This window comes from Glycine soja, chromosome 15 (genome assembly GCF_004193775.1).
Source record: "Glycine soja cultivar W05 chromosome 15, ASM419377v2, whole genome shotgun sequence".
Classification (NCBI taxonomy): domain Eukaryota; kingdom Viridiplantae; phylum Streptophyta; class Magnoliopsida; order Fabales; family Fabaceae; genus Glycine; species Glycine soja.
In genome coordinates, this window is record NC_041016.1 from 11,312,710 (window position 1) to 11,337,254 (window position 24,545).

Here is a 24,545-nt window from a genome sequence, read left to right on the forward strand (position 1 = left end):
GTTTAACAATAACCGACGTAAAACTATTTAAAACTGATTTAGCTATCAAAGTTTTACAAATTATATTTATGTGTGCAAAAATAGACATGGAATTAAATTATAAATAAAGAAAGAATGGAAGCAAAATAATACAAAATTTTATAAACATACTTGGATATTTATATATTAAAATATGTGTAATTAACATTTCTCATTTTATTAATTTCAATCTTGGTATTAAAGATATGAAAACAAAAAGTTTAAATGTAAAACAACCTACTTTTAATGTAATAAATATTTTTTAAGCAAATATTTTTTATTTATATAATAATATATTAATAACAATGAAAAAAATCTATTGTTGGTTATCATGTAATAATTATAAAAAAAAAACTGGTGAGTGGAATTTTGGGTACACGTGTTAAATCATGTTTCTGTCATTCACACTTCACAGATAATGATATGCCCCATCTCCATGACCCTCACTTCTAAAAGAAGACTAATAAATGCTTCACCATCACAATTGAAAGTGAAATTCCAAAGGCAAAATCAAAGGAAAAGAATAGAGGAACAAACAAACGAGGATGTCCTGGAGGTGGTGGTACACGTCAAGTTTCCGGTGGCCGGAGTTGCATCTAACGGTGCCGTGGCCGGTGTTCCGGTGGCCGGCGTTGGACTTTTCGTATTTGAACCCGAGTTGGAACGTAGAGAGTGTTATTCAGTGGAACTTGTCGTTGGTGGATGACATCTTATGGGCCTTAGTTACGGGCCTTGAGTCCATAGCCTTGCTCGCCATGCTTTGCTACTTCTTCCTCTGCTGTGGCTGTACTCTCTAGCTCTTTTTTTTTTTTTTTTTTTTTTACGGAATTGTTTTATTTTATTTTTCTAGAAATATATGTATATGTTATATTTCATGGATGAATCATAGCTTAATATATTTCTAAGGTTATAACTATGGCGGAATTGTATCTATTTTTTTTTCTGTGCTATGAATTTGTGATCACTCCAATAGGGTCGTTCAATCACCGTATTTTTTTTCATTAAGATTGAAATCCGAAATCTTATTTAAGAATATTGAATATAATATTACTTGTACTAACGATTTATTAGTGATCAAACGCTAATTTTTTTTCTAGAGGTAGATGATACCAAAAGGATTAATCGTTGTCTTTTTATGAGTTTCAGATATATTTTTTATTGTTTAATATTCTTGATTGTTATTTCTGGTTTGGACTCTGGGATTGGATTATGATTTCTTTTATAGTATCACATTCACACCCCTGGTATGAGAAAAAGATAATGGTAAAGCACATTAACAGCAACACGCCACCTTACTTGAAAACGATATGAGATTTATTTTCGTCAAACAGAGATAATTTTCAAATACGGAATTGTATGGGCCGGGTATAAATGAGTGCATATAGTATTATTATTCTAGGATATACATCTTTTGCTAAAATAAAATATGATTTTGGGTTTTCAAGATATTTTTAAATTTAATTTTAGTCTCTGCCAAAATGTTGTTTACTTATTTAGAATTCTATTAAAAAAGAAAGTCTTTGTGTTTTTATCTGGGTTGGCTTGAAAAAACACTTTTCCTTATTTGTAATGTAACTTTATTAGACATAGCTGTTTGTTTTATGTGTTAGTGGCAGGTGTTTACGTGCTAGCTAAGCTCCAAGTCATAATAATTACGATTACGCAACACTTGTAGATTCTTTGGTGTTTTTTCAATGTTAAACTCAACGGACTCTCACTCACACCAAATTTTTTGCGTTGAAGTTGAAAGGTGGTAAACCAACTCTGTCGGCCAAAATCTTGTATGCATCCAAGCTGCAAAATAAAAATTCTTACAATTTTATTAGATCCGTGTTTTTTTCTTTTACATACATATATTTTTTTATAGAGTAAATTACATTAATTGTCTACGAAGTTCTGTTAAATTGCATAAATTTTTCCTATTTTTATATACCCTAATATACAATGACACATATTTACGCAATACACTGACCTCTTTTAATTGTTTGAATATTAACATTACACTAGGGTTTCCTATAAAGGAACTTATTATAAATGTTAAAAAAAAGTAGGAGTGCGTGTATAATTTTACAAAATTTCAGGTATAAATAATGTAATTTATTCTATTTTTCGGATAAATAATTATTCTTCAAAGAGTAAAAATTGTAATTTAGTTCCTAATTGGTCGGATGAAGGGTGGGTGTGGAACATGGTTTTTTTGAATTGGAGAGGAGTGTGGAAGCCACGAAGATGGAAGTTGAAGATAGATGGTGATGGCAACAAAAGAACTTCACTGTGAGAGAGGCTTATAAATCTCTGGGGTTAGAGGCATTTGGAAGCTCCGTGTGCCTTCAAAAGTCAGTGTTTTCCTTGGGAAAGCATCTCATGAAATTGTAGTGTTTTCCTTCTTACTGGTTGTTTGGTTAGCCTTAGAATGGGGTTCTTTTGTTTATGCTTGCATGTGATGAATTATGCTGTGAAAGTTTCTTATTGTATCCCAGGGATCCTTTGTCACTAACTTATGCACCATGCTTTTGTAACCCGCTAGCTAGCACTCATACCATTTCTATACATATTTACAAAAAATATCTATAATATTTAGGTAGGAATTTAATTCATCATTAAGTTAGACAACAAGAATAATTATTTCATTTTTTACGCATTCAAAAACTAAATTACAATTTTTCATTCTTTTAAAAATTAAATTATTATCAATTTACATATTTAAGAAACAAAATGATCATTTACTTTTTTTCTTTGGAGATAAATCTATTTAGATTATAGGTATTCTTCATTGAAAATACCATTTAAAATAATTCTATTAGATTGGATGAGATTATTATATGCGACAAAATTTTCTTTTCAAATCTATATTTATACTATATACAAAGTAAAATATTTTTAGATTGGAAAGCTCCACATGGCAATCTCTAAATCCATACCCAAATGTCTCTCTCTCTTTTTTGCTTACAAATTAATTTATGAACAATTATGACATGCAAAATTAGGTAATAATTTTTATTTTATCTTCAAATCAACATTATTCTGATTGAGTATAATTACACAATCAATTTATGCATGATTAATGTTGATTATTTTTTGTTTTGTTTTATTGGAATTCTTTATATATTTCCATGCACCACAAAGAAATCTACATACTAACTTTCTTACAAATTTTGGGGCACACTATTATATTTTATTAAATTAATTGTTTCTTTTAAATAGGACAATAGCTTAAATAAATGTGTTAGAACTAACAAGAATTGAAACTCTCTAGGAGAGAAGAACAGAACAGTGTGGGTCGTTCTTGTTAACTAGCACATGTCCTAGGTGCGCTAGTTGATGATTCTGCTTTGAACTTTGAAAAACAGAAGAAATTGGTGTATTACACGTAATCATGGGGTGGTTGTTTTAATGAATGAAATCTGGCTAGCAAAACAGTGGTCGTGTCTGTCTTAGGTCCTCTCTTCATTCTTTAGTTCCAAAAGAAGGGTTCAACGAAGAGAGCATAGTCTAGAAAGTTCTCAAATTTGGCATCTTGTGGTAAAGTAGGGGACATAAAAGAAGATGTGGCATTGACCAATAAAGCCAAGTGAACAAGACACCCGTGAACCAAGGCTTATTTAACTTTAAACAACGTGTAGAGGCAAGGCCAGCCCATGGTTAAAAGACAATCAGCAAACAACAAACCTGACCATTTTTTTTAAGGTAAAAACTAAAAAGACTACAAAAATGCACATAACAGAAATAAAAACACCGACAATATCATTTAGGGGTACAACTATTTTTCCTTATTTCCAATTTTTAACACATCTAACCATTAAATTAACTTTAACAATCCTATTAGATTACAAGTGTGAGGTGAAATCTCACATTAGGTAAAAGTGAAAATGTGGAGCACCATATAATTGAGTAGAAGGTTCATAAATCTGAGTCTTAAGATTTTGGATTAAAGTGTGATGTGAAATTTCCTTATGTGGTAACTCGTGGTCCACCGATGTAAATCTATTCGATGTTTACTCTCCTTCACATTGACATAAGGTATCATTGTAGGATACAAGTAATCTCCACCATTCATTGTGGATGTGGAGTAGTATAAATAAGGATAGTGAGTCAATTTTGTAAATACATGCTTGAAAAAGTCTGAATTTTCCCAACAAATCCTTCTATCCTACAAAAAACAGTAACAATCCTATACATTCTCTGTTCTCATGTGAGGTATATATGCCCCCTAAGGACTGGCAAATGATCATTTAGTGAACCTAAAGTAGGAGCCAAGAAAGAGCCTAGACCATTCTCATTCCCCTACCCTTCACAAGAGAAAAATGAGGAGGATCCCAACCAGTGTGTCTGCTTTAGCAATTCACATTTTTCTTCTAGCTTCTATTTCTATTCCCTTGACACAATCCCAGCCCTCTTTCCCATGGAAAGATGGGAATGGCGATTTGGTAGACCAAATATGCAAAAAGACACCCTTTTACGACCTTTGCAGCTCGATCCTTCACTCAAACCCTCCGAGTCCAAAACCTGATCTCAAAGGGGTGGCCCTATTGATGGTGAACAACATTCTGGCAAATGCAACTGACACACTGAGTTACATTGAGGGGCTGATTAAGCAGACCTCAGACCGTGAGTTGGAGCAAGCCTTGGCTTTTTGTGCTGAGTTGTATATCCCAATTGTCAAATACATTCTCCCACAAGCTGCTGATGCCATAAGCCAGGGCCGTTTTGGCTTTGCCAGTTACTGCATTTCTGATGCTCTCAAAGAAGTGAGTAGCTGTGACAAGAAATTCTCTGGTGCTGCACAGGCACCCTTAGGGGACAGAAACGACATTGTGCAGAAGCTAGTGAATGTGGCTGCGGCCATAGTCAAACTACTTCTAAAGGGCTGATTCCATTGCTTGTAGGTAATAGCACTTAGTAGTTAGTACTAGTTGTATTGTAGTACTCTTATTGAATAAACATATGATTCTTTATTGTACGTGTAGTGTGTACTCTGAAGCAGCTCTTTGTTGACGACCACTCTGCTTCTCCACTAACAATTTTGTTGTGTAAGATGCATATGAATGCAACTCACATAAGACATAAACCAAACCATCACGGATTTTTTTTTTAAAAAACCAATCATTATTTTGTCTTTTTTCTTTCTCTTTCGTTCATAATTTGGTTCTACTAAAGACATTATATGATACATGCAGCTAATATCAGCTAATATGTCACTTATAGGTGATAACAACATATCAAAGCGGCCATGTTGTCTTCAAGTACAGTATATGGACAAAAAATTAAGTGTCAAATAACTTCCAAGGTAATAAACCTTCAAGTGAGCGGTTATAAGCTGTAAAATTAGACAACTTAATCAGTGGAATTTAGAACAGGATAATTTCATAATTCTCTATTATGAAATAGGGATTTGAGGAAGAAGAAAATTAGTATATGTTGAATTGAGTTTCATATGAAAGATGTCACTAGTGTCAATATCCCATCTATCTAGGCCAAGCAGGTCGCTTCCTGTTTGTTAGTATTATTTAACTTTTAACCCCTATTTATTTATTTATTTTGCTTGCTAGTCAGTCCTTCCTCCCATGCATTGCACGTTCTTCAGCAAGAGAAAATGAATGGAGGAGAGTGAGCGGGTGCCTGCTTTCTTGGATATGCAAATATGGAACAACAACAATGTACGTTGCTCATGAAAAATTTCTCCGGAAAAAAAATATAATATTTAAAAAAAATATTTAAGTAATTGATTCCTTTATCGGTGTGGCTAGGGCTACTGAAAAAACCAACGTACGCTTAAGTAATTGATTACTTAAATATTTAAGTAATTGAAAACAATATACAACAATCTTACCTAATCGAAATAAATGATTCAAGGAGGAAAACATTGATTAATTTTTCAAATCTATGATGATTAAAAAATTCATTACAATAAGTTATGTATTTTGAAATGACCACAAGCATTTCATGTAGATTTCATGAAAAAAAAAAAAAAAGAGAAGGCAATTGTGTTGCTAGAGATGGAAAAGGAAGGAAGCAAGTATGAAGCTTAATTTTTCTCCTTGCCTACACTTCCATTTGTAGAATTAATCAAATATAATATTCATATAAGATTTGTTTTACCGGGGTTATAGTAGATTCATCATGCATAGATCGGATATATACTTTCAATTATTAATAATTTTCATTGACTTCTCATTTATCTTGTCTGGTTGTATTAACTTACTTTCATTATTATTTTAGGACTTCACTCTCACCATTAACACTTTTTTATCAATCCAATTAACTTGATATTCTTCATTTGGATTATTTTCTTCTTTCATTTGATACTTAGGCGTTTACCAAAATCAAATATAAGATTACTTGTAATCTAAGATATCCTTAACGTTCATCTTGCATAGTTCTATCCTTAATTATTTAATAGCTTTAATGTGAGCAATTTAATTTTCATTAAATACAATTGTTAAAATAAAAAATCTAATGATTATTATAAAATTAAATCTTCAATCAACAATTCACATTTTTTTTTCAAATGAAGTTTACTTATAGAATATAGATAGATATGGACAAAAATCATGTGTAAAATAAATTCCCGAGTAATAAACCTTCAAGTGAGGGGTTATAAGCTGTATAATTACACGACTTATTGGAATTTAAAACAGGATAATTTCATAATTCTATTATTAAATTGGGATTTGAGGAAGAGGAAAATATTGAATTGAGTTTCACTTGTCCAGAATTTTCTTCTGGCACAGAATGAGCGTTGTCACAAGCTTCGTATTTTTTTTTTCTTTGCACAGCTAAGAAGTATGTATATTAATATGTGAAGTTGAATCTGTCATAAGAAGTGCCAAAATCCAACTTAGAATTACAAACAACATACTAACATAGAAGTTTTTGTAAGGAACCAACTTAATAAACATGCAACACGAATATCCCGCTCATCTATTATGCCTATGCCTGTATCTAATCTCATATTTTACCCAACCAAAACCCACTCAGCTTACTCCACACTATTATGGCATATGCTGCAAGCACTCCCTAGGCTGAAGATTCCACGCATACAGAGAAGAATCAAAACTTGGCACGTAAGCTTTGGCCCAAGTCCATGCTCTATATTTAATTTCTTCTACTGGATTGGAAAAAACCCAAATTCTACCTTAGTCAGGGATAAGACCATGTTAGAAGGGATAAGACCATGTTAGAATATATAAGTAAAAAACAATCTTCATCTTATAAACTAATTTTTGGGGGTTGAATTATACTCAAATTTACATTCTGATTGAAAAATCAGATGAAGCATCGTTTCAATGCATTCACAGCAGAAAACACATCTGAAATCCACGTCCCTTGATATGATGTTTCTTTTTTCCAAATTTTCCATGATTTGAATCCTATCAATCGCAGTCCTCCAAATGAAACCCTTTATTTTTTAAGGAATGGGCAATTTCCACACTTGTTGATTAAAATCAACATCCCCCTCACATCACGCCTCCCTTCACCCACGCTACGCACGTCCTTTGTCACCACCAACCTTACCGCTAAGGTCCATGACCTTATGAATTGCAAATCCATAATGATCTTACGGATTGATAATCTGTATAGGTTAAGGGATAATCTGTATAGGTTATACATAAGGGTGTTTGGGATTTTTCACCCTAAATGTTAAGTGTACAAGAACAAATGCTGGGTGTAAGAAGAAAAAGCCATGCTCCCCTCACTTACAAATCTAGATACTTTTTCTTGAAAGCACCCTAGCCCATTTTCGAAGATATCTCAATTGACAAGAATATCACACCACCATTGAGACCCTTTAACCTTACACTCACTCCCCACAAGAGCATCCAAGTTATAGAGACCATATTTCCTTACCAAAATATCCCTCCAAAGACCAACTCTCTCACTCAAAAGTTTCCATAACCATTTCCCCAAGAGCGCTTTATTAAACAACTCAAGATTTTTCATATGATAGAGGAACCCAACAAACTTTTAGAATTAAAAGCATGGTGCTCTAGGCAAAACAGGTCGATCGTCACAGTATTATTTTGGTTGATTGCTAGTCAGACCTCCCATATATTGCACGTTACTCAGCAAGAGAAAATGAATGGAGTGAGTAGATGCAAGGCAAAAGTTTGAGTTGTTAACGAAAATATGGTTAGTTTGAGCTTTTTTTTTCTTTCAAGTTTTCGAAATACTTAACAAAAATATATAAACAACTGCTTTAGTATTTTTGGTAGAAGTTAAAAATAAAAAAATAAAAAATGCCTTGTATGAAGTTATTTTAAGTTTAATCAATCAAAACTTTATCTGCTCTTGGGTCTTTCTAATTTATAATTTTTACAATTATGTAATGGGTCCTGACATAATGTTTAACAAAAGTCTTTTCTGCAAAAAGACTGAAGTGATTCGAAATTTTTGAAAAACTATCTTTATAATTACTAGGGGAGACAGAGAGGGACACTTACCTCTTTCCATATTTTAAATGAAAATAAAAAAAAAAGATTTAGAAGTTAAAAAAAAAAGTAACTAATAGTACAAGAGTAGAGGATAATTATTAAAAAAGAAATAACAAAAGTTTAAAAATTAATAAAAAAAAATAAAACGATCTAATGAAATGTCTCCACCAAATGAAAATATTTTATCTTTATTATCAGTAAATATGTCTGAAACTGATTAATACAGGTTGCTCATCCCTATTTATAGCCATTGATTTAAAACACCTCCAAATTTATCCACTTAAGCATGTTAAACGTATCCAATTCGAAGTTGAACTTTACTTTAATTTTCCTTTTGGGATCCCAGATGAAGCAATGTCACGTGTTCATGCTAGTAATAAAAAGTCAAAACGGGCATCACATCAGACAAGCCACATCTGACACCTTTCTTATTCTTAATTGGAAATTTAGAGTGCCATACGTCTTATTTTCCTTTCTGGCAAGAAAAGTAGAAATAAGCCATTTTATTATTCTGAAATATGAGCTTTTTGTACGTAAACTATAACTCCATGAAGCATAAGCAAAAAAAGACACCAGAACATAATAAATAGAATCATAGCTAGCTCGTGGGCTTCAAAAGCAAAAATCTCCAACTCAATATTCATGGAGCATAAGCAACAAAAAGTTGCTGAGGAGTTGAAAAGTAACAACACGTGTTTGGCAAGGCAATGAAGAACACTAGCAGCACCGTTATGGTAATTTAACTCACCCCCAACATTGATTAATATACATAGGGGATAAATTACCAACATGTAAAGAAATGTATATTGTGAAAGTCAAGACACAGAGTTTGTAGGAGAAGCAAGGGAACAGTATGCCATCTTTTCTTTGTTAAATACAGGCAATGACATTCTTTCTTTTCTTTTCTGAATCAGTAATGTGGTTTTATGAGGTAAAGAAAAGGGAACAAATGAGCCAAAGGAGAGGATCATATCAAATAATGTGTGGCATGAATTTGAACTTACTAGTGAGACTCTGAACCAGGAGCATTTGAGTCAACTGCAGAAGGATTGAGTTGGTACTGAACTGAAATTAAACCACCCTCTGATTCTCCTGCAGATACAGGTGATCCCTGGAAACTTGCCACTGAGGTTTTACCGGATGACATGCCTGCAAAAGGAACGTCTAATTAAAACAAAAAATCAAGGAAGCTAAAATGTGGTCACTTGTCAGAAAATGAAAGAAGCAGGATCATAGGGAGTATTTTGATCCCATCTTGCATACTACATTACCCTATATTATACTTTACACCAAAAGTAATAGGTGATTGATTAATAATATTATCAGAATTTATACACCAAAAGTTAAGGTATTATCAAAATATAAATGAAAGGAAACTGAACCACTGATAAGTTTCTTGATTATTTGCAACCCTTTTGCCCACAATTGTGAGCACATCAAAGAAAGAAGTGAGCTAATTTATCCGGAAAGAGAAAGCAAAATGATGATCTATTTATCATAATTCTCTCAGAAACTAGTTGGAAAGAGTGAGTTATTCATTTAGATCTACAATAAGCAGATTGAACCAGAAGGAGCAAAAAGTGATAAGAATGTATTAAAAAAAATACAAGCAAACATAGTTAAAATTACAGATAAAAGCTAAAACCTGATCTGGTTAGCCAGAACAGAATAATCCATGAACAGGACATATCATGGATAAGGAAACAAAAGCTTTATAGTGTATGTGAAACAGAACAGAGTTTTAAAATGGAAGTTTTATCACCATTTCACCAAACATATAACTTAGGTACTGATCTACAAATTTGGAATGGCATAGTTTATGAAACAGAATAGGTAGGCACATGTAGCAATGAAAATGCTAAGTCCCTATATGCTGTAATGCAAATATTATAAATAAAATGCCATATACTTGAGAAATCTACTTTTATCCCAAATGTTACCTTGGAATATTATCACAACAAAGAAGACAACAGTGAAAACCATAGCCAAAAGGCTGCTGGTATTGGAAGATGATGGTGATGATGATTTAACAACTTTCATCTTCTTCAAAGCTTTCATACGCTCTATCCTCGCGCGCTTCAACATGGCAAGTTCAGATATCTCCCTGATTAGCTTATTGTCAGCTGCATCCAATGATGGAGCTTGTGGAGGTCTTGGAGGTTTGGGAGCCTTTTTATTACTGGCCTTTTTCCGTTTCTCCCTCACTGGGGTTTGTTGGGCACGGTTTGCCGAATCTCTCCCCATCATTGGCTTGTTTGTTACTATCATCACATCTGCAGATACTTCACTTAAACTTGGTTCATTGCAGCATAAACTTGGCCCATCATCACCTTTAACAGAACCTCCAGCAAACCCACCAGAAACCTTAGCAAATAATGTCTTTGAATCATCTTCAATTAGTGGCAATCCACTTTCAAGATCAACTTCAGTATCCCCATCCTTTGCACTTCTATGATTCATCCCAAAACCACAAACCTAATCCAACTTCTTGCTTGTTATTAATCTATAAAATCCCCTCCTCAACTCCCCCCAGAAACCTGATCTTTGTACTCAACCCATTATACAAAATGACCTCCTCAACAGATGTTATGTACTAAGGGTTTAATTGATCATGAATCATCAAGACAACTTGCAATACAACTCAACCCCAACTAAGATATCTTCTATATGATTGCACATTACACAGATCCAGACAATAATAAAGTAATTATTAGCCACCAATTTTTTTTATTTTCTTTCCTAAGCTCTATTTTCCCCAAGCACCAGCACTCCTCCAAAATTATAAAAAAAAATGTAATCCCAGGAGCAGACTGACCCTGCACACCAATAGAGACAAAATTCTATCAGTTGAACCTAACCTATTTAACAATCTTACATGATTTTCCCTTTAATATTTTTTAGGGGTATGAGAGAAGAAAACCAAATTCTACAACTTTCCAAAAGCCCCTATTTCAAACTTTTAAACAAAACAGACAAAAAAAGCAATCATCAAATCTTAAGATAAAAAGGAAGAAACATAAAACCCTTAATGCCAAAAAAAAAAGTGGGGTAGTAATCAAAGTAAGGAAAGCACACAAATGGTTCTTAGCCAGAAAAGAAAGCAAGGCCAACACATAACAAGCCAACCCCCCCAAAAACAAACTATACATTAACACCCCGCATTATATATATAAACATACACTGCAACGTGCAACCACATATGATGATAAATGGGCACCCATGAAACCGAAGAAAGTCAACAACTTTAAACTAGTCACAGCCATCACAACAACAATATAATACGAAGAAGTAAAAAAGAGAGCAAAAAAAATGGAATGCATACCTTTTTGCCAGAAGGGGAAGGAAGGGCAGATCCAATGGCGGAAGAGTTGGTAATAATTATTATTTATTACAGAGAGCGAGGGATGAGGAAAGGAGGAAAGAGACTATGGATAGAGAGAGAGATAAGGGAGAAATGGGAAACCAAAATTACAGCAAAAAATTTAGATTTGTTGAAACAAAGATCTCTGTTGATGATTTCATGGTATGTGCTGTCTTCAAAAATAGCATATTTATAGAACAGAGATTGGGGAGGTGATGTAGCCATTATAGACACTTGGCAACAGTTGGCAACTCCCAATTTCACACCGTGGCCCCCCTCCCATGTACTGTTTTCTATCCTTTTTTGTTTCCACTTTTATCCCACTCATGTTTGCCCTGTGTTATGCCATTTTTTGAATGCATATCGTTAAAATGATTTCAAATTCTTCGTTGTCATCTCCTTGTAATGCTTTTTATTAATTTTTTTGTATGGTAAATATTTATTTATTTGAATAATACTACTTTTTTTCTATATTTTTTAAGACAGTAAACATATTTACTTTTTTATTAAATACAATTTTTTATATAAAATATTAGGAAAATTTACAAAAGAATATAATATTGTCCATGATCACAATGATATTAATAATACATTAATGATGAAAAAAATTAATAATGAATTTTTTTTCTTTGTATTATTACTCATGATTTCAACCATAGATTTTTACTTTTGGATTTTTCTGCATCCGTGCATAGTTAATTTTGTATATTTTTTTTATGTGATGTGAATAGAACAATTGAACGTGTCTCAAAGGACTACCAAAAATCATGGTAAAACAAGGATCAAGAAACACATGAATCAAAGAAATAAGTTGTGGTATATTTATTGATTGTAATTTTCTTATATTGATTATAATTGCAAGTTTAAATTTACAAGTGGGTTTGATTTATGTTATGATGTGAGGATGTTGTTGGTAATTAATTTGTAAATATATTTGTAAGTGTTTATTAAATTTTGAGACTTTTGACTCTCATGATTGATAAGGATAAGGCCTCAAAATTTAATTTACCAAAAAATTATTTCATAAGAAAAAACATAATTTAAAATGTAACATGTCGTTGTTATTTGATATTTTCTTATTGATTGTAATTTTGACATATTGAAATATTCTTATATTGAAAATTCAATTGATAAAACTTAGTAAATTGATTTTATCAATTTTAGTCATTTGATTATTGATTGGTTTAATAAGAAGTAGGTTATATTGACGTTTTCAACTCAAAGCTGGTCCTATTACATTTATGTATGCCACCCATAGAGATTAAAATTAATGAGCAACAAGAGGATAATAATAGTTTGCATTTTAATAAAATGTTTAATTTTAAAGAATCCAATATATTTATTACTATAATCTATTTGTGGCTCCCAATGAAAATTAAGTTTGATAATAAGATTTCAAATTTGGTTATCGTAAATGAAAAAATATAATTAGAAAAAAGATAATTATTATAAGTGATTAATCAAGTTGTTTGATATAAATAATCATCAGTAAAATTAGAAAATATTTTGTATTAATATCATGGTTATAAAAATAATAATAAACAAAGGGATATTAAATTTGTTTTAATAGATGGAGATAACAAGTATTATTAAATTTAAACATATACTAAGATGTAAAACATATAGTTAACAATTGCATAATCAACTGGTATGAAATTATTTTATTTTAATCAATAATTTTGAATTCGAAGCCGAATAGCGTTAAATAATTTGAAGGAAAAATAACCTACTATAAATAAATTACATTCCAAATTTCCATTTTTTACTTTTGTTGAATATTGCGTGTTGAGCTGAATACGTGATTGTCAATCCTTAAAACAAAAAAAACACTTGCTTAATTGTCAACGTGATCGAGAAATATAATAATTGTAAAGAATTTGGCTTCAAGGAGATTCACGAAGCCACATGAGAAATGAGCTTTAACAAAAAATATATCTTAAAAATTTAGTTTGAAACTAAAAAATTAATTGAAAGATGAAAAGTTAATTGATAGTTAAAAGTTAGAAGTTAAAAATTAATTTATTAAATTATGTGTTTGATAAAATTAGCTGTTAAAATAATTAAAAAGTATAAAATAATAAAATCATGATTTATTTAAAAAAAAATAACTAAGAAATTTGATAATTATACTGAAGAATAAAAGAAAATATAAAAAGTTATAAATTAACATTTTAAAAATATTATTTTAAATAACATTGAAAAAATCGTTAAAAATTATCAAAAAATTTATTTATTAAACAATCAAACAAACTTTTTAATTATTAAAAAAATTAAAAATTAATTAAAATAACTTGATTAACATAATCTTCATATTGAACAACTAATTCCACAAGCCTATACATAAAATGCTCCATATATCTAATGTACTTTTTTTTATATTTTAAATATATTTTTGTTAGTTAATTTTTTATATTAATTTTATTAAAAAATTAATAAACTTAAAATGAAATTTTTTAAATAAAAATGTATATTAATTTTTTTATTTCTTTGTTTATCCCCATAAATATAAAGAATTTTATTTTTAAATTTTACAAAAAAAATTGATTATTTTTAATAAGTTTTAAAAATTTTAAATAATTCTTTTAATAGTACAGCAAGTATCTAAACATCTCACACTACATGTCACCTTAAAGTAATTATTGACCTGGCCTGTCTACATACATTGTACGTCATTACTAAACTAATGATATTTTTCTTAAAAATGTAACATTTATGAGAATCAAAATAAAAAACTAAAGTTCGATATACTTATAAAAACTAAAAACATGTTTAAACTTAAAAATATATACCAAGGGTATAATTTAGGATACGTGAGTGAATTGTTGTAAACTTTTTATTATTTGTCTTTGGTTTTTATGGATAACTTTTATATAGAATAAAAAAAAACTTAAACATACATATAAATGTTTAAAAAATAGTTATAAGATAACATAAAACAAAAATGAGATGATACCTCAATTATGTAGAGAGTTCTGCAGCCCTACATGTGGTGACAAATGTTACTCTACACACTTCAAATAGGGTATTGAGTATGGTACTCTGTTAGAAATAGGGATTATGGTCGGGTCTAATAGCATACAGGAGTGGAACCCACCCCTAATACAGATGTAGGTCTTGGTGCTTCCTAACTCTTATGTTCCATTCATCAAGATGAATTTTACAATTTATTTGAAATTAAATCAAATCCTACTTAATTCCTGTGGAAAGTATATGAAGTTTTTTTCAATAGAAAAATTATTTTATTAGTGTAGTAACTGTGCTACAATTTAATTCCCACCCCTGCTGGAGGACCTTTTATTTAAATATTGATCTGCTAAACAAATAAAAGCATAAAATATAAGCAATTCAGAAAGATACTCATTTGATTTGGCTATAGATTTGAAGTAAGAAGGAAAAAGAAGAGGTGCCGAAAGCCATTAGAAATTTAGAATTAAGCTAGTGGCCAGAAATTTAGATCATTAATTCATTTGTCTTATTACTACTATTGTACCCAAAAAAAAACTCTGAAGGAACTTGATAGTTTATATGCTTGGTTGACCATTGTTTTCCTCATCTTCCAAAGAAACATAGAAACATCTACTATATATGGAGTCATTTTTCCCATGCTTTGTTTTTTTTCCCTTTTTATATGGACACCCCTCTTCAGGATTTTTCTAAACTAATCAACAGGGGTCCATAATATCAATTCCAGTTATTCTAATTTTTCTCAGTATTCTGAATATAAAATTAGATCCATCCGCAAACTATTTCAACTGCGTGTTCCATATAAATATAATATATGATTGTTGTCATCATGACCTAAAACGCGTGGTTTATTATTGACTAGTTTTTGATCGATTAAGATCCTCTAAGGTAAAGGGTTTTGCATGATCATGTCTCATGTGCAGTTTGAATCCACGCCAAAGGACAGAGCTACATACGCACGTGGGTGCTGATAATTAATACAAGATTTGCCAGGCCCCAGCAAGACAAAGCTTTATCTGCTATTCTGCTTGCCCACATTAGGATAGAAAGTGCCAATGCAACAAGACAAACAACTTAAACTTGCAAAATGCATTTGACCCTTTTATTAAACTTATATTTTTCAATTTAATTTTTTATTCATAAATCTATATACAATCAAATAATTTTAAATAAATTGAACTAGAAAACCAATTTTAGGATGAGTTTTTTCAAACCTAAAAAAATCAACTTTAAAATAAGCATTTTTATATAAGTTTTAAGAACCAAATAAGATTTGTTTCTTAAAATAAATAAAAAATTGTTTTTTAAAGCGTAAATATTTAGACCAACATAAAAAAATAAATATTTACTTATTTTATTAAAATAAACACTTATTTTAGCAGATAAATTTAAACAAATTATTCCTTTAAATTGATGCAAAAAATACTATTTTGATAAGAAGATCACTAATCGAGAGATATAAGATTACTTTAGTGATTAAAAAAAAATTAAGAGAGAAGGGAGGAGAGATGCTGAGTTTGAGTTCCACCAATTGATATTTTTAACAAAACTACTATTTTTTTGATAAAAAAAATATCACTAATCCTAGTACATTACAAAAGTTGACTTCACTGGTGTTCAAGTGCTATTGTTATTTGTTTTGGTCAATAATTTACAAGAATATGGAAGCACATGTAACCTTGTTCTTTCGGAACTTGCACATGTAACCTGCATGTTTTCAGCAATTAAAAGAGAAGTGAATCAAGGAAATAATGGTATAAATAAAACTTGAAAATTAATGGCAGCACCACTCGCGGGCTTAGATGCTAATACATAATGGTCAACATTTTTCTCCTTGATCACGCCCTTGTCGATTCTAGCTTGGTAGAAACAACCCTGGAATGTAGATAGAATTATTATTAACTTGTTTATTTCCAAATTAATCTAAGTAATATATATATATATATATATATATATATATATGATAGCAAAACTTCTAATGAAGAATAAATTGTGGAACACCAACGCAACAGCACAACCACCCCATTCCTCTTGTAGTTTCATTCTCAGTTTTATCCCAAGAACAATTTGGAAATCCACAATAACACTTCTTGAGTTTATAAATATAACGGACAACATGAGTACTATCAAGTTGCAGGCCCACCTAAACAAATTGGAGCTAGCTTTTGTCATGTACACATGCACACACACAATCAGTAATTAGTTTTTGTTTTGTTTTTCTTATCTCTACCATCAAAGGAAACTTCAAGATATGAAAAAATCTAATTGACACTACCAATTATTTTATGCATTCTGAAAAAGGGCAGAGTAACAGTGGATCATGAGACAAAGGAATAAAGTGGACTTAAAACACAAGCATGTACATGCACTTTCCAAATATTTTTTTTTTTGCTTTTAAACTATTAGAAATACGATTAAACAAAATATTATAAGATTGTTGTAATATAGATTTCTAACCATAATCATATTTACTACTTGTCAACTTGAGTAGCAAGTTTAAAAATATGAATGACTTACTCAATATCACCATCATCATCAAGGGATTCTAATTGATTGAACATGTAAGTTATTATAAATCTTCTGACATTATTTTCGATTTTCACAAAAACTAACCACTGAACTGGCAGGGGTTGGTTAGTTTGTTTAGCAATAGGTGATGTAAGCTAAGGGGAGGCTGATCTGTTAGGCATGACTATATTTAGGCTCGGAGTTATAAGTTTAAATTCCTCTTAACAACAAAACTAACAAATTAACAACTAATATTTGGTCGACAAAAAATGATTGTATTTAGGCTGGTTGGCTAGGGAGTGTGGGCTTCAACTGAGAATTGAATCATTGGGGACAACCGAGCAAGGATTGTGAATTCTTGAGACGACCTAGGGTCTGGTAGTATTTTCTGAGTTTGCTTGTAAGAGCCTTGAGCTCCTTCTCTTTTTAGGAATAATGCAGACTCAACCAGAATATTTTCTGGTGTTCTATCAACTAACAAAGGTCAAACACCTCTACCCTTCCATGCCTGACTCTATATAATCCACCAATTAGGGGCAGTAAATAAGAATTAAGATTTAAACAAATTGAGTCTTATTTTGGAAAGTTGTTACAGAAGCTAAATTGCAATCAAGAACCCTATTATTATAATTTGTAGCAGAGGTAACAGCTTTCTCAGTTTCTGCCAAAGAATGGGCTATCACATAAGTTCCACCAACAGGAAGGTCCACATCTGTTGCATGGATTGGATTGAAATCAATCAGCTCTGCAAACTCAGCTTTGTCCATGACAGAGATTGCCTGTCAAGTAAAACAAGAAAAAGATATAAGTCTAGGTACAGTGGACTGGATAAAATCATATGTACCTACCACATACCAATTCAATATTATTCACAAAAACAAGAACCTTTTTTCTGCTCACTAGGCAGAGTTGGAAACATGGATCAAATGCCTCAGTTCAGAATTATTCAGAAAATAAATAAATAAAACTTCAATGAGAACTTGCTAGAAGTAGAGTAATGCGCACTAATGCAACATGCTTCCATCATGAATTAAATCATGCTCTATTACTCCAAATTGAGGCCACAAGCATGGTGACTTATCAATAACCAGCCTTAAAAATTATAGAAATTATATCATATATATCATTTCCAACTCAAAACACAACAGAATTTGAATATCTAATAGTACTTTGTACAATGTGCTTCAAAGTTAGAAACCAGATCACAAACAACAGAATCTCATTGACATAAAACACCAAGTATTTTAACCCTCTTGAGATAGCATACTTTGATTATAAGTCAAAATACAAATTAGCAAGATGTTATCACAAAGTAGTTATGAAAGTCATTCCATGGAGAGATGATTTGAAGAAAATGACAATGATTGGACAGGTAATGGGGACATACTCACATTAATATCAGAGTAAAACATGTCCATAACAAAAGATGTATACAATCTGATCCATTCAACCAGACTGTGTACCAATATGCCGTTCACATTCACATGTAACTTATGCAAGTTCTTTCTATCAACAATTCGCACAATTTAGAAACAGAATAATAATATAAAAACGGTAAATAATTTTAACAAAACAATTATCAAATATTTTCCAAAGCAAGGACATGCTTTCAATACATGAACTGTGGTAGAATTGTCCGTGCAAAAAGTATAAATCACAACGTGTAATAGATAATACGTAGATTACAAAGCAAGGTTAGATTAAACGATTGCATAAAACTGTAGAACTTTAGCTTTTTCCAGTGTTTTAAAAAATCATGGATGAATAAAAGTTGATAAAACAATCTTTCAACTGTCACAATTAGTTTAAAATAGTCATTAGATCATCCAAGGAACAGCTCGTGAATTCCAGTAATACTATCAAGTGAAGGTTGGGATGGAATCATGTCATTGAATTTGAGCTCAAATAAAGCTTTATTAGCTGAAAAACTAAACTCTAGCTTTTCACAATTTTAAAATAATTAATTTCATAAAATTATTATAAATATTTTTTAAAAGTAATGTATCAAGCTCAAGCCAAAGCTATCAGACTCAAATCCATAGGTTACCTGTGGTAGATGTGTAAGAATGGGAAGAACAAAAGAAAAAAGGATTCTTCTATTTTATGTCTGCTGCATTTACAAAATAAATAAATAAATAAAACATAACATGATACTGGTACATTTTGGTTCCACCCACCAAACAGAGCATAACAAAACATAACATTTTGGTAGGCGGTGCTTGAGTTTCAACTGGCCGTCACCACAGCTTTGGGTAACATCTTGGCCTTGACCAATCAAGGCTTTGGGTAACAAAACTTATTTTGTATTTAAACAAACTTATTATTATAATTCTTTATTACTTTCCCCCATACATACAAACAAATTAGCCCAGAGTATTTGAAGCGTTTTTAACACGCCTATACGATAATTTTCACGTTAAATCATAGAAAGAAGTAAAAGCTACTTTAGATTTGAGACGTGTAAATCAATGTTACACAAAGCTAATTTTCAAGGAACATTGGTCATTGAACTAATAAGTTTTTTTTTTACGAGAATAATCTCATATCATTTCATTATTAATCACGTGTTGAATACAAGGGATTACATGCTAACAAAAAAAAAATGAATACAAGGGATCCCGGATTACATGATTAAAAGTGTAGATACTAGGCAAAGAGGAACGCAGAAGCTATGCTTTGATCATTTGATTTTTTAGACTAATAAAACTGTTCATTTTCTCTCTTTAGTGGCTAAGTAGGAACCGTTAAAAGACAATTATCTTAGAATATTCCCATTGGAACTTCTCAACATCAGCTCTACTATAACCTCAAGCATGTATGACAACTTGAACATCACTTCAAATTAATACTTTAATTAATATCCCTGGTTCTACATATTTTTTTTTCATATATCCTTATAAATAAATAATCTTTTAAAAAGATCCTTACAAATAAAGAATTTACCAAACATATATAAGGTGGCTCGACGAAAAACGACCAAACAGAGGAGGGTTAGATGATAGGCTAAGCAACAATTATTGTTTTTAGGACTCACCTCCTATTGACTAGAACTTGTCTAGAGCACTATTTATTAATATATTAAAAATTAAAAAATATTATGACATTATAAAAAAATTGAGGGTTTTGATATGTTGTTGAGAATATCTCCCTTTTGACGTGTCGAAACTCATTTATCTATTGACCCAAAAATAATGTACCAAAATCCTTAGATTTTTTGAATACGTACCATAACAACACTAAAAAATCTAACCAACAAATATTTGAAGACATTAAATATTGAATTTATAAATAAAAACTACAATATAGTTAGATGAAAAGCTAATATAAAAGTATTGTAATAGTAATATTTTTATTAAAAAGTTACATTTTTATTGTTTGTATTTATTGATTTTATATTATAATGTAAAATTTTAAAATAAGTAAAAATCTTATATCAATAAAATAAAATTAATAAATGTGTTACTAAAAATATACAGTATATATTTATTTTGCATATACATTCTTTTATGCCTTTCTTCAATTTCCATGTCATTAGCACTTTTTCTCGTTTTCTTCCCGCACAAATCCCCGTAGCGGGAACAATTCCACTCATAAACTACTAAGCGCACTCCACACACCAAAAACTCGCTGCAAAATCTTCCAAGCGGAGAGAATTTTCTCTTCTCCACTTTGTTTCTTCCCTCACACGCTTTCCAAGCATGGACACAGTCACCACTCGCAAAATAAGTTTCCAGCACGAGCTGCACGAAATCCACACTGTCGGAACTGAACTCTCCGTCACCGTCACGGCCAAGGCCTCCGTCGTCCGAGAGTGGCTCTCCTCAAGGCTCTACTTCCGCCAGCAATACGTCCGCCGGAAACGCCTCGTCGTCGGCCTCGGCGTCCAGTGGACCGGCGGCTCCGATTCTCCGGCGGACACGTTGCAGCTTTGCGTTGGCCGCCGTTGCCTCATCTTCCAACTTGCGCACGCCAAAAGCGTGCCGAAGAAACTCCGCACGTTCCTCCTCGACGCTTCGCACACCTTCGTCGGATTCTGGAACCACTTGGATCGGCGGAAGCTGGAGAGTTCGGAGCACGGTTTGGAAATGGTGAGGGATCCTCTGGATCTGAGGCGGTACGCGAAAACCGAGGACGGTGATGACCTAACTCAAGCATCGGTGGAGGAAATCGTAGAGAAATGTCTTGGTTTCGAAGTTGAGCAGAGGAGCGAGATCAGCATGAGCAATTGGAACGATGAATATCTCAGCGACGATCAAATTGCTTATGCGACGATTGATGCTCGCTGCGCGTTCCTCATCGGTAGGAAAAGCAGGGCTTGGGAACGAACAGGTAATTCACTCTTTTAATGCGAAAATGCTTAATTGTGTAGAAGCTTTATTTCCTTGTTCATGATGAATTTTATAGCTAGTGGTGTACTGGGGTTAATTGTGCCTACTCTTGAATTTCACCGGTTTACTCGTATTGATGAGAGATTGATTTTGGTTTTCGTGAGTGGTATACTCCATGTTAGATTCACCTCACAACCGATAAGCCAACTCTAACTTTGCTATGCACATTATGGTTTGAAAACTATAATCATTATCTTCCTGATATGTGATTTATTTTATTCAGTAGGTTTATACTAGAATTGAATCTCTATCTTTTCTACACAACATTTCTAATTTCTAAATGCTTTGTTTAGGTTAAAAGAAAAATAAAGAGAAAAATGAAATGAAAATAAATAATTATGAAAGGAAAAATGATACAAAAGTATAGAATATAAAAAATATTTTACTTGAATATATAGAATTCAAAAATCAAAAAAGTCCTCTCCACTTATTTAGATGACTGGAAGAGAAAGTAAAAGGAATAAATATTTTTTTAATTGTATTATTTAAATATTAATCTCAATGAAGAATAAATAAATTTAGTTTGATTTATATTATATGATACAATTTATTTATATTTTGTCGTTAGACACCTATACATTACTGAATAAAAAAACATTTATACAAGTTATCCAATAGAAATTAGAAACCTCATATGGGCAAAGACTAAAGTGAAGTGTTGCAAATAGTTATATAGGGGCTGTTAATGGATTTGGGTCTACGGGTGATCCAATCTACCTCAATACAATTAAGATTAAATGATAAACGAATTAAATAATGAGTTTCATTTTTTTTATCCGATACAACACATCACATGTTATATAATTAAATTTATTATTAAATATAAAACACATTAATTTTTCTATCATATGATTTATTAAATTATTAAATTAAACAACCCATATTTTTTTACGTTATTATTTTTATCTTTGTTTATGTTTTCTTATGTTAAGATAATACTTTATTTTTATCTAAAATAAAAATATCATGTTAATATTAAAATCATTAATTCTATTAGTCAAATATTATTACAATTTGATTTTTTAGTGTATTTAGTCATTATATACTTATAAAAATTTAAGTAAAAAACAAATTATTATTCTTAAAAGTTTTTAATTTTTTTTAATAAATATTTAGACTCAACTAACCTAACCTGACTCAACCTATTTATGATCGGATTTGGTTGGACCGGAAAAAAAAATGAATCCACCTAACTTGACTCAACATGTATAATTTTGATTGGGTTGGGGTGATGGGCTTAGTCGAACCCGACCCATGGAGACCTTAATAGTTAGGGATGTCAAAATAAGTATTACAGTACCCACGTCATCCTCCACACTTATGTGTACTTTATTTCTATCTAAAATAAAAATATCGTGTTAACATTGAAATTATTAATTTTATTAGTCAAATATTGTCACAATTTGATTTTTTTAATGCATTTACTCATTATATAATTACAAAGCTTTAAGTAAAAACAAATTATTGTTCTTAAAATTTTTATTTTTTAATTTTTGTTTTAATATTTAGACTCGACTAACCTAACCTGACTTAACCTGTATGTGATCATATTCGGTTGGACCTGGAAAAAAAATGAATCAACCTAACTCAACTCAACACGTATAATTTTGATTGGGTTAGGGGGATGGACTTAATGAAACCCAATCCAATCCAACCTGTGAAAACCTTTATAGTTAGGGATGACAAAATAGACTTAGACCTTACGGATATCCACAAACGCGAAGGGTAATTACCTGTTTATTGGGATAGAGGATGAAGATAGGTATTTACCCATATTTTTCTATGGGGATGATGGTGGGTATAAGTACTATAGTACCCACTTCACCCTGCACTCACACACGCGCGTGTGTGTGAATTAATTAAAATATGTTACTTAAGTAAATATTTTATATTATTCATATTCTCTTCTATAAAATAAATAATTATACTCTTTTAATAACTTCATTGTGAACCGATATTTTGTATAATTTAGTGTTTCAAATTAATTATGTAGATTTGTAACTATTTAATGACGTATTTTTGTCATGTAAGATGATTATATTTGCAATGTTGCTTATTTATGATTTAAGTTTGGACGAATCAATATTATGTTTGCTTTTTTTTAATACTACCTCCAATTCTATATATAAGAAATAAGAGATAACATTTTATTGGTTCTAATTATAAGAAATATAAGACTATTTAATTGTCAAATTTCCTTTTTATCCCTACTTAATTATGAGGTTTATTAATGATATGCACTCATTTCTACATGAAATTGATTGCATTGATTGAACTATCAACAAAACAAAGTATACTTATTGGTTAAAAAATTATCTTTCAAAATAATCATGTTAAAACTCACATGTTAAAAAATTATTTTGAATCGATGTTGTAAGCTGCATTACAACATTGATTTTTATCAAAACTAATATTGTTTTTATATTTTTTTTTATATTTCTTACTATATCAAAAACCAATGTTATGTAGTGTGTTTTAACATTGGTTTTCATAACCGATATTAAAATTAACTCTTTTAATATTGATAATTTTAACATGGGTTCAAAATTAATGTTAAATATCTTAAATCATCGTTGTTAAAAGTATTTTTTTTTAGTTGTGCTTAACCATATACTAATATACAATTAGAGAGAAAGAAAAAATTATAGATGTACCATGAATTTGATGTGACAAAAAAGAGACATAGAGACAAATAAAGGATTTCAATGAAATGCCTAAAATATTGGAGTATTCAAGTATCATTATTCTAATCTACAAGGCGTACCATCATGAGAAAAAAAAATCAAATATTGCCAGAAGTGTTTCAAATAGTATATTGTTCAAGAAAAAAGATTTAATAGTATATTGAGCGAGAGAGGAGATAAAAGTGTATGT

General features: G+C 31.0%; 3 protein-coding genes across 4 annotated transcripts; 2 read left to right on the forward strand and 1 right to left on the reverse strand.

Moving 5' to 3' along the window:
• The first annotated feature begins 4,270 nt into the window (after positions 1–4,270).
• Positions 4,271–4,978, forward strand: LOC114387779 (pectinesterase inhibitor-like). Its single transcript, XM_028347978.1, has one exon. The coding sequence runs from the start codon at positions 4,323–4,325 to the stop codon at positions 4,887–4,889; it is 567 nt and encodes a 188-aa protein (XP_028203779.1). The 5' UTR covers positions 4,271–4,322; the 3' UTR covers positions 4,890–4,978.
• Positions 4,979–6,793: 1,815 nt separating this feature from the next.
• LOC114388736 lies at positions 6,794–11,986 on the reverse strand. Of its 2 annotated transcripts, none has more exons than XM_028349384.1 (4): positions 11,773–11,986; positions 10,391–11,266; positions 9,455–9,599; positions 6,794–7,126 (listed from the first exon to the last, which is right to left on the reverse strand). In XM_028349384.1, exons 2-4 carry the CDS (start codon positions 10,908–10,910, stop codon positions 7,114–7,116), a joined length of 678 nt encoding a protein of 225 aa, XP_028205185.1. In that variant the 5' UTR covers positions 10,911–11,266; positions 11,773–11,986; the 3' UTR covers positions 6,794–7,113. The 2 variants fall into 2 exon arrangements, with proteins under 2 accessions (XP_028205185.1, XP_028205187.1); XM_028349386.1 differs by having other exon boundaries at positions 6,794–7,153.
• Positions 11,987–20,921: 8,935 nt separating this feature from the next.
• On the forward strand, positions 20,922–21,787 carry LOC114386858 (exonuclease 3'-5' domain-containing protein 2-like). The gene has a single exon (XM_028346911.1). It carries the CDS (start codon positions 20,982–20,984, stop codon positions 21,627–21,629), a length of 648 nt encoding a protein of 215 aa, XP_028202712.1. The 5' UTR covers positions 20,922–20,981; the 3' UTR covers positions 21,630–21,787.
• Positions 21,788–24,545: the final 2,758 nt, after the last annotated feature.

Excerpts from the sequence above, each read along its gene's own strand:
- LOC114387779 (XM_028347978.1), top strand. The coding sequence starts at position 4,323 with ATGAGGAGGATCCCAACCAGTGTGTCTGCTTTAGCAATTCACATTTTT.
- LOC114386858 (XM_028346911.1), top strand. The coding sequence starts at position 20,982 with ATGGACACAGTCACCACTCGCAAAATAAGTTTCCAGCACGAGCTGCAC.
- LOC114388736 (XM_028349384.1), bottom strand. The coding sequence starts at position 10,910 with ATGAATCATAGAAGTGCAAAGGATGGGGATACTGAAGTTGATCTTGAA. Across the intron at positions 9,600-10,390 it reads TGTTGTGATAATATTCCAAG|GCATGTCATCCGGTAAAACC; the intron begins GTAACATTTGGG and ends TTCCTTTTGCAG.